The sequence below is a fragment of the Lissotriton helveticus genome, chromosome 1_1, assembly GCF_964261635.1.
Source record: "Lissotriton helveticus chromosome 1_1, aLisHel1.1, whole genome shotgun sequence".
Taxonomy (NCBI): domain Eukaryota; kingdom Metazoa; phylum Chordata; class Amphibia; order Caudata; family Salamandridae; genus Lissotriton; species Lissotriton helveticus.
In genome coordinates this window covers 116,718,709-116,729,827 of record NC_136057.1, presented here as the reverse complement: position 1 = coordinate 116,729,827, position 11,119 = coordinate 116,718,709, and the positions used below count along the sequence as shown (strand labels likewise).

At 47.9% G+C, this 11,119-nt stretch overlaps 1 protein-coding gene across 1 annotated transcript in view; it reads left to right on the top strand.

Moving 5' to 3' along the window:
- Positions 1-683: 683 nt before the first annotated feature.
- LOC144763651 (uncharacterized) overlaps positions 684-11,119 on the top strand; it is a 504,573-nt gene continuing 494,137 nt past the window's right edge. Inside the window, 3 exon segments of the mRNA XM_078649485.1 lie at positions 684-990; positions 992-1,398; positions 1,401-1,925. Coding sequence (XP_078505611.1) covers positions 704-990; positions 992-1,398; positions 1,401-1,925 — 1,219 coding nt within the window. The 5' untranslated portion in view covers positions 684-703.

Genomic DNA, 11,119 nt, shown 5'->3' with positions numbered 1-11,119 from the left:
ATTAGGTAGAAACTGAGAATAGAATGTTTCTCACCAAAAACGTGTGTGTCTCTTCTTTCTTTATGGGTCTAGGTTTTTCCTGTGTGGCTTTAATTGATTCATCTTTGGGGCATACCCCATCAGCAGAGATTATGTGACCTAGGTAGCTCAATTCCTTACCAGCAAATTTTATTTTTTTCTGTTTATTAAAATCTATTATTCCCCAATGCTCAACTTCTTAGGAAATATCAATTATGGTAATGCTTACCGAATTTTCATTTAAAAAAAATTTAAGAATTACAAAAACGCAATAAGTCCGTTAAATTATAGGGTTAGGTTTGATGAAGTCATTCTGATACATTTTGAAGCTTAACAGATCAGCTCTGGATAGGGAGTCCTCTCTGGCAGGGCAGAGCGGACCTGCATGAAATCTCACCATATCCCGTAAGGGCAGCACTGAGTGGGGTTTGGATGTGTAGCAGGGTAAATCCTGATGTCCTCGGGGACAGCCTGACCTTGAGCAGGGTAGATCCTCTCCAGCTCTCAAGATAATTTAGTTCTTTCGAGTCATTAGCTGGACTGATTAATTTCCATTTAAAGCTTAAACAACGTGTGGTGAGACAGGAAGGAGTATTTTGACCTAATTGTCCTGTGATAATGTGTTGTCTTTTCTATTTTCTTCCCCTTCACAGACACTTGAGGACGTGAACATCAGAATTCCAGAATGGAGAAAAGGCAGGTTCCAAGACAAAAAGGAGAAGTGCAGTGTTCACCTGAAGCCGTAAGATCCACACCCCCATCTTCTCCTATCCATAATGGGCCTTCTTCAAGAACCCAAACTGATGCTCAGAGGGACTGTGAGATGGAAGCGCTATCAGGGAACCTGCCTAACATGATCCTGTTATCTATGTTGGAGCAGTTGGAAGCCAAAGTGGATAACTTGCAGAATTCCCTAGAGGACGTGCCTTCAAGAGTCGCAGGGCTCATGGAGCAAATCTGGATAGCAAAGGGTCTGGATTGAAAATGGGGCAGTGTCTTTGGAGAGGGTCAGTCCGGTGGTGGTTAGAGATTGTCCTCTCAGCAGGTCCCCTCCGATCAATCTTTCAGTCGAGGCCAAGGAGGTGAACCCATGCCTTCAATCTACATCTCCTCATGGGCATGAACCAAAGCAGAGCCAGTGCCCCCAAACTCTGTCTCCGGCTTGCCCTGGACCACAGCAGGACGGTACTGTCTCCAGGTGCCCTCCTCCGGATGTTCAAGTCATCCCAGGGGAGCCAAGCCTTCGTCTTCCACCAGTGTTTGATGATGGACAGGAACCACAGCTAGACCAGTGCATACAACTAGTTTTCCCAGTTGAACAGGAACAAGAGGAGCACGTGAAGAGAGAACCACTGTATGCAGATAGTTGGGGCCCACAACAGTCTGCCTGCAGCCACTGTTTCACGAGGGACATGAGCAACAGCAAATCCACTGCACACAACCAATGCTCCCAGATGGGGAGGGAACAAGTGAACTCCTAAAGCAAGAGTTGTTGTGGTTTGATGGTGAGGGTCAACGGCAAAACCTCTGCAGACAACCAGCATTTCACGAAGACCAGAGTCTGCAGCTCAACACATGCCTGCAGGTTCTTTCTGATGCACATGAATTGCATCAGAACTGCAAGAACGAACCTATGCACCTTGAGGCACTCAGTCCAGAGCGCGGCTATAAGCTAGAACCACCGAGTCCCGAGGACTACGATCAGAACTACAAGCAAGAACCACTGCACCCTGAGAACCGAGATGAGAACTCTGACCTACAACCAACATGTGCTGATGCGCAGGGCCCATCTGGAGTCTCATCATTCCTGCCACAGAATGCTCCTGATACTGATGGAGCTATCGCTAGAGACCCACTGGATAGAGGAAATACAGACGCAGATGGATTGCTGCTCAAAGCCATCCCAGGTATTTGGTTCGTACTGAATTAACATCCAGAATGGCGAGTAACTAGTACAGTTCTGAGGGAATGTAGCATAAAATATTTCCAAAGTTGATGTTTCCATATTTTTAGTAAGACCTGCAGGGGGCCTAATCTGAGTTGTGTGGACTGGTATCTTTGGGGGCCTTGAGTACACTAGAAGCGGTCATGTACCTAGTATCTCCTTTATTTTCGCAAAGGTTGGTTGAAAGCTTTATTCGATATGCAAGATATCTTATAAGCATACGTACATATAAAAACAGCATTTCAAAACAGTAAATAAGTATGTTAACATTAAAATACTAAGACAATAAAATAGGATATAACCCTAGATAGATTAGCTAAAAGGTGAATTAAATTGAAATTGACAGTCTCTTGCAGCGAATCAACCATGAGCATTTTAAAAATTTGGAAACACCGCAAACAATTGGAGGGGCAGTATCAGTCAATAAAATACGTAGTGCAACCAGATGCCTACGTATTCCCAAGCGTCTAAAGAGAGGTTTAAGCCAATACCGCCTAGGATTAATATAGTCCGGGCACGCAAAAAAAAATGTGTGCTACCGTTTCTGGCCTAGATTGACAAAGGGCACAGAAGGGCGATAGATGAACACCGGATTTCCATTTTGACACAAAGGCCCCGATCGGGAGGGTGCCTACCCTGAGCTTGAAGTACAGGGCCCTATCAACTGGCAAGGTGATTAAGTCCAGGTAGGGTTCGTAGGCTATCACGTCCTTTATTTCCAAAAATGCTGCAGTCATGTTACAGTGGTTTTGGTTCCTAATGAGTTTGCCAGAGACCCAGTCCCAATAAAGTTTTTTGAGGTCAGCCTTTGGTGGAGCAGATTTTGTAGTCCAACAGTCCCCCAGGCCCAGCTCTCCCAAGAGATTTTTGGTGTCCCTCAGCCACTTGATCTTGGCCCAGCCTCCCATGCTCATTACCTCTGCCAAACCATCGGCATAAGATTTTAACTCCGGGACCCTCCATATACGGGACCAAAGAAGCAGTGGTCGAAGGCGAGCCTGATCTTTAATGCTCTTGCAGCCCACATCCGAAAGCACCGGGACTGTCGGGGTGCTCGAGGGGAGGGCTAGGAGGTCCTTCAAAAACTTGTTCTCAGCCTTGGATAGGGACTCTAGATTACAATGGCCCCACAGCTCGGCCCCGTACAATGCTGAGGTTACGCCTCTGGCCTTGTAAATCTCGATAGCAGGTCTCACAAAGTGTTTGGGTGATGCTCGAAATTCCCTAAGCAGAGCGCCCCCTACCTTTTTGTGGTTCAGGACCATCTTGTCAATGTGGGAGGACCAATTCATATTGTCAGTTATACGCAGCCCCAGGTAATCAAATTCGGAAACTTTCTCCAAGGGGACGGTGTTCAAAACAGGCGGGCGTCCTAGTTTCCTTGGAGGGTGCAAAATCAGATATTTAGTTTTATCCGCATTGATTACCAGACCTCTGGATAGACAAAAGTCCTGGAAGCGGGTCAATAGTTTCTGTAGTCCCTGGGGAGTTTTTGAAATAAGCAGAGTATCATCTGCAAACAGCAGAGTAGGGATCCGTACTCCCCCCAGACAAGGTGCGTCCGCTGGTTCTTGCTGCAGATGCTCAACCACACCGTTGACGTAGAGCGAAAAGAGTGTGGGAGCTAACACGCAACCCTGTCTGACACCCCTACAGACCGAGATCCTATCCGTTGTTTCCCCATTTTTCCCCCAACGGACCTGGGCATAGTTGCTAGTGTGAAATTTAATGAGTAGGGACAGAATATAGGGGGGGGTGCCCCAGACCCTGAAGTACCCTCCAAAGTTCCTCCCTAGGGACCAGGTCAAAGGCAGTCTTCAGGTCAATAAAGGCCAAGTAAAGACTGCCCTTGCCTAGTTCCACGACCTTCCAGTTTAAGAGTGCTAACCTGAAGCCCTGCTCAATGGTGCCCGTTCCAGAACGGAAACCGGCCTGGAAATCAGATAGCACTCTGTTCTCGTCCACCCAATGGAGAATCCTTCCCAAAATTGCCTTTCCTGCCACCTTTTGCGTGGAGTCGATCAGGCTAATTGGCCTGTAATTCCCTGGGCTATCTCTGGGACCCTTTTTATAAATAGGGACGACCACCGCCCCTCTCCATGAATCTGGAACTGGGCCACCCTTCAAAATGTCGTTTAGAAGTGCAGCGATTACAATGCCCCAGTCAGATGGATATGCACGCAAAAGATCCCCTGGAAGCCCATCCGGGCCTGCTGCTTTCCGCGGTGCCACCCACTTGATAACCTCCTCTACCTCCCGTGCCATAAAAAGATCAAGATTAACGTCCCCTAACGAGACGGTGAAAGAGGCTGGGTCATTTAGGGGCCCTTCTACCGGAGCGTATAAGGCCCCAAAGTGTTTTTACCAGTTCTGGGGAGGGATGTTACATGTCCTCAGGGTCTCGTCGGGTCTGTTACGGGAGCCCACCAGATTCCAAAACCCTCTTGTGTCCTTGCTTTTACTGGCAGCCAGTAGGTCCGCCCAGAACTTTTCCTCCCATTCCTTTTTGGCAATTTGGAGGGTCTTGGAATAAGCCTTTCTGGCCTCCCTGATCTTAATTTGCGATTTGGATTTGACTGCCTCTACCAGTCTAGTCTTCATCGCCCTACATGTACGGGTATACCATCCCTTAACTTTTATTTGCCTTTATTTGGTCCCTAGTCTACTTGGGTGAGCAGTAAACAGATTGGTTAGGGCCTTGGTAAGGTCGCTAAAAACCCCACAAGCCGCCCCCATCCCTCCTGTAGTGGTCCCCAGATTAAGTTGTGCTAGCGCTAGGAGATGAGTTATTGCTGCGACCTTCTCCTCAGAGAGGGCGAGTTTCGTCCACTTTATTCGCCTCCCACAAAGTGCTACTTGCGACTCGCCCAGATCTGCTGTGAAGGAGGGAGCCAAGCCTCCCCTACCGGCTGTCCACCAGGATACTAGAGTGAGGGAAAGTAAGTTGTGATCACTCTCTACTGAGAGGACCACAACCATATCCCTCACCGAGTTCCACAAACACACATCAAGGAAGATGTAATCAATTCTTGATGTGTGATTGGGCCTATTGTAAGTGTGGGCCCCCCCTTGTCCGATTCTGACCTCCCGTTTAGGGCCCTCAGGTTTAACTCCATACTGAGGGTATACACCTGCAGAGCCACCTCAGTCCACCTCTTGATGGGGGCTATTTCTAAAGCGGGAATCCCCCTCCTAGCATCCTCCTCATCCTGATCCAGGGTGACGTCCGAGCCTAAGGGCTCGAATGTACAGTTGATATCACCAGCAACCAGGGTGCAAGCCTTGTATGGGGTTGATCTTAAGAGGCCCTCCAGAAGTGCAATTGTTGGGGACTGCCTTCCCCCCTTAGTACCTCGTGCATAAATATTATAAATATTTAGAATAGCACGACCCCTGGAGTCCTTCAGGGTAATATTAAGGAGGTCCAGACAACCGGTCTGTTGCTCCACTATCCTACAATTCAATGAGGCAGCAACCCAGATGAGGAGGCCACCAGAGGGGCGTCCCCTCCCCGATTCTGAGCATACTGCTGGGATAGAATAGGCCAAATAGCCCACCTTATGAGTGGGCTCCGTGCTCCATGTCTCCTGGAAAATGCATATGGAATGTTCATCCACCAATGCATTCCAGTCGGGCAATGTCAGCTTCCTTGAAATTCCGGCTACGTTCCAGCTGAGGACCTTAAAGAAAGGGTCCGTCACAGCTGGGACGCTACTGGGTACAAGTTCATGACAGGGGGCCACCTCTTGTTGCTCCAACGGTGTTCCACATACACCAGCGGTGTCTTGGGTCTCTACCATTGCCCCTACATCTAATAATATAGAATGGATTTTAGTTGGGGATGGGGATAAGGACTGTACTATGGTAGAGGGTGAAGACTCTCTCAACTCACCCTCTGCTGTCCCACCCTTGCCCTCAAGTCAATGTCCCCTGGAGCCCCAGGTCATCTCCGGCCATCCGGCTTGGGGATAGAACTGGGGCGCCACAGAGTATCGTGGGCCTCCGCCAGGGCCAATGCAAGTCTCCCCAGTGACAGGCCTAAAAAGGTTGACTACGGGCCTAGGGTAAAAAAAAAACACCAGGACCGTCCACCTCTTGATTTTGACCACAGATTATCTTCACCACTCTGTTGTCCTGGAAATTAATAATAATACAGTCTCCCTCCAATCGCTTTTTGCCCTGTCCCACCCAACCTACCCTGCGGACACTGAGGATTAATCCATCCACACCTATTGGAAGTGGTTTGTTTGTTTTTAACCAGTGGAGACTCTTATTTTTTAGGGCCTGGTGGGTCTCAGGCTGATTAGCCTTCAGTGGTGGGACATTGACAAGCACTACAACATAGGGATGGCAATCAGGGGGAAGAGTAACCGGAGGGCTCCGAGTGGTGGCCTTTGGGGGAGCAACTACAGTAGCATCAGATGCCAAGTTGCATCTGTCGACCTTAGCTAGCGGTGCTGCCCCGACCCCCTTGACATTGACACTCGGCTGTGCAGTTTGGCTGCTCTTAACCAAACTCGCACCTGCCGTTGTCTTTACCTGGGGTGTTTTCTTAAGTTGATTTTTAGAGACCACGGGGGGCTTTGTTATTGTGTGGGAAGAATGAGGGGCAGGACCTGGCTTAGAAGTGGAAGTGACCGGGGGGACTAAAGATGGGTCCCTGCAAGGTGTTACATCAGGGAGAATGGTTAACATTGGAACAACCTGCGCTGGGGCAGGGACTGCAGGCAATCCTTTCCCCATGTTCCTACCCACAGGATCCTCACTTGCTCTAGACTGGTGTTTAATAAGAGTCTTAAGTGAGAAAAAATTATCAAGGGTGGATTGTTCGAATTTGTCCGCTCTCGCCCCCAAACCCTTAAGTTGATCCATCAGCGGGACCAATAGGCTTTTTATCAGGTCCGTAATTATTTTGAGGGAGTCAGGTTCTAGGGGGACGGCTACCCTGTCATGGGCATTAGGATGTACAAACAGATTATCTGAAGTTGTTCCCACAACAGGAGGCTCCCCTGCCCTACCATTATTCGTTTGAGCTAGGCCTTTTTCAGGTTTTGGCCCCAAACCCCTTTGCCCTTGCTTTCTTGCACGCTTGTGGAATGTTGTGTGACTACCTTTGCGTGAGCTCATAACCCTTTTCCTTTTCGCCTGCTTTGTAGTGCCTTGGAACTGGATGGGCGGTCGTATTTCCGTAGGAGGAGCCTGTTGTAACGGTGGGGAAGTCTGACCGATGGCGGGGCACGGTGAAGCTTGAGAAATCGTTTCCCCCACCGCCTCGATACCAACCACCGCTGGCAATAGATCAGCAAGATTCTCTATTCTATCTATACTTGCTCCTATTGTCGCCAGCCGTGGCTGCACTGGGGCATCTAAGGGGTGAAGAGATGGAACCCGTCCAGAAGTTGGGGACAGGGCCTGGGCCACAGCGCCAAGGGAGGAGCGTCTAGCTGGTAAGTAGACCTCCGAGAGGCGACGTTCGGTCATCACGATCTCCTTCTCAATGACCGCTGCTACTCTAGTTATGAAATGGTCCATAGTTCCTATAGTAGAACTCCCAGCTGCTCCACCCTCTCCGCCATTCCTGAGCAATTTCCCGGAGCGGGTAGACATAGTAGGGTATACTCCCTCTGCCACAGTCGCGCAACCTACCAGGTCCACAAGCAAGATGTTTGGGACGTGGCCCTGCCCAGCCTCTGTCAGCCCCTGACTGCCACAGACTGCCCGCCCTTTGCTCGGCGTCCCGCTCACGTCCCGCCGAGCGTCCGGCGTGATGTTTAAGTGAGGGGCGTTGCAGGCGCGGTGGGCGTGTCTTGCTGGGGGCGCGGCCGTGCACACCTGTGCAGCGCAGGGACTCCTGGTCTTCCGAGTCCCTGCTAGCGCACTCCCTCCGCAGCCTCCGGTAATTCCTCCTTCTCCTGTTGTCCCCAGGCGGCCAGTCAGCTCCTCCTGCCCCTCGCCTCTCACCGCGAAGTGTCGCGGGTGCGGCGAGCAGTAGCGGGAAGCGGCGGCACTCTCACGGACAAGGGCAGGCTGATGCAGCAACTCCAATGGCTCCCAGGTAGGGTGTAGCGTTTTTCGCAAAGGAGTTTCTCCTTCCCGTTATGTGATAGGCTAAGAATTGGGACTCTGCACATGAAAAATTACCTGAATTCTGGTCTGTGCATGAGACGCCCCATTCCGGGCTCAGGAACTCTGAGGAATTATGTGGCAGAATCTGTGATTTCAATCCAAGCACCGCGATACTCACCATCCCCAAAGTGTGAGATGAAAGTGAGGTGTTATTCACCGAGAGTAACATGGCCCTTTTTTGTTGCTAGTGAAGACTAAAGCACTTTAGAGATGGGACTGGGTCTTTGTGATGTTCGAATGTTCAGAATATAAGAGGATTTCTGGGTCAGTCAGGGTCTGACGCTTAGAAGGGAAGGAAGGCAGTGTGAAGAGTACAAGTGATCTGTAATTCAGGTCTGTAGTGGTGGAATGGGTAGGGTAAGACCCGCGGCACCCCTAAGCCTTCGATAAGAAGTGGTCGTTTTTCTGACATGTGTTGGTACATGTACATAGAACTGGGGGGCCTGCAGGTCAGAGAGGGCCGGCTGTATTATATCATACTACATCATGTAGAACAATGTACAAGGTCAAGGGAGGTTCAAGATTATGTGTGGTCTGTAGGGTTAGGTGCACAGTACAAGGTGGTTTGAATTTCAAGCTGGGTTAGTTGTATTACAGTATACAGGATTGGGTGATATATTTTCTCCTGTTTATTTTATCTAATATGGGCCCCATTATAAGGCCTCAGTTGTGTCTCCATAATGTCTCCTGTTACATTTCCCTCAATTTTTTCTCCCTCTAAGTCAACAATATCAGCAATTACAGAAACTCTGCTGGAGGGTGGGTGAAGTAAATGGTGATTGCTCTGAGATATGTGGAATTACTGTGGAGATTTGGCATCTGATTCCCCCAGTAATTCCAGTGTACTATGATTACATAAGACTATTGGCTCTGTGATCATGTCTGTGCGAACAATAGCTTTACAATATCATATGTATCTTTTGAAGCCCAATTCATCTTTCTTCCTATAGCTATTGTGTCTGAGGCCCTCTTAGACATTTCAGTGCACATTACAAGGACCAAATCATCCAAATTTCTGCCTCTCTGCACAAAATGGTGCAATGCAGTGTGTTGCAATAAGCTGAAAGCATAGCCCTTGCAGCATCTTCCACTTTGGTACTTTTGAAAAATCCTGATTGACCAATCTGTTCATCCTCTCTGCTTGGCCATTACTCTGTGGGTGATGACGACTAGCACATTTATCTTGAAACCGGTTCCATCCAAATACTGCTTTATTTCCCTCAAGATACATTGTTCACCATTATCTGATATTAATTCACACAGAAAACCCTCACTTCCATGTACAAATCATACTTTCAACCAATTTGACATGTACTCCACAAGCACAATGGCAAATTTCTGATGCACAGGAAGCATCTGAAACAGACCTAAAAATCATCACATTCATTGCCCCGCACTCTGTCAGGAAAACCCACTTCTGTCATAAGCAGAACTCTTCATATCATCCTTTTATCATTTTGCAAACAACTGGTAACGCTCTCTAATGAGTTTTTCCACATCCCTCTCCATGTCAGGCCACCAGTATTGCATTGTCAGTCGTTTGCTGCTAGATATCACACCTAAATGTCCTTCACGGCTCACCTCTGACAGAATGAACTTGGCTATCGGTCTGCAGTTCACACAACAAATCGTTTTTCTTTTGGCTATTCTTTCCTCATGAAATGAATCACTTTCAATAAAATAGAATCTTCATCCAATGTCTTTCTCTACTTTTACACACAGACACACAGACACACAGACACACAGACACACAGACACACAGACACACAGACACACAGACACACAGACACACAGACACACAGACACACAGACACACAGACACACAGACACACAGACACACAGACACACAGACACACAGACACACAGACACACAGACACACACAGACACACAGACACACAGACACACAGACACACAGACACACAGACACACTCACACAGACACACACTCACACTCACACTCACACTCTCTCTACCCGGCCAACAAACAGCAGTCATTCTCTTTGTTCTCATGTTCCACATCTTCCTGCCCTCTGGGCAGTCGAGGCAAGCAATCAGTATTTTTGTTCCTCTCTCCTGCAGTGTGTTCAACCTCAAAATGATGTTTCAAAAGTTTCAAACTTAACCTCACTAACCTGGCAGTAGCCTGCTGGTGTTCACATTATTACCATTCAAAAAAGGTTGATTATCAGTTCATATTCTGAACTTGGTCCCACATAAGGATGACTTAGCCAGGTCATTTATAGATTTATTTCTGATCCAATGAGTGAATTTTCGGTTGGGATCAGTTTTTGTCTGTCTCTGGATCCTGGATTAATCTTTTAGACATTTCCCTACTTCCGTCCCACAGCAGGGAAAGGTTATCTATATCCCGATCCAAATCAGCGCATGGTTTGTCATGTTTTCATTTTGTGATGTCCAGACCACCTGTTATGTGCCCGGGTTAGGCCCATGTATCGAAGTGGCTCATTTCATATATTGTCCAATGTTTTACAGGATCATTTCTGCTGTGACCTTTTGCACATATTTGCATGCACGACAATGTTGGATTTGTTTCTCTGAAACTACTTTGTTTACACATCTAGCTTCGCACAACATTGTCACGATGCCTTGAACACTAAGTACAAGGCCTCTTGACGCACTTTGTACAAATGTCATCTCTATTGTCATCCACAGGGTGACAGGGCTATCTACATATCTATAACATTGTCTAACCTGTACGTACATCACAAGATTCTTTCTATTATAAATAATGAGCATCCCAATAGATTAGTGGAGGAGGCACTACAGCTGACACCGAGGGTCCGTGCAGGCTGAGACTTCACTATGCAGCGGTTTGGCATCTCCGTTGGGGGTGTTCAGTTTGTAACCAATTCATGGCCTGCATTCTCTCCTATTATTCAAGAACAGGGGTCCTTAGCATTTTAGATAAAACAAAAAATTGATGAAATATAGGCCATAATTGGAAACTATATTTTGTCACTGTCCAGCCGGACAGGACGTTTTATTTTTCAACAATGTAAATCTTGTAAT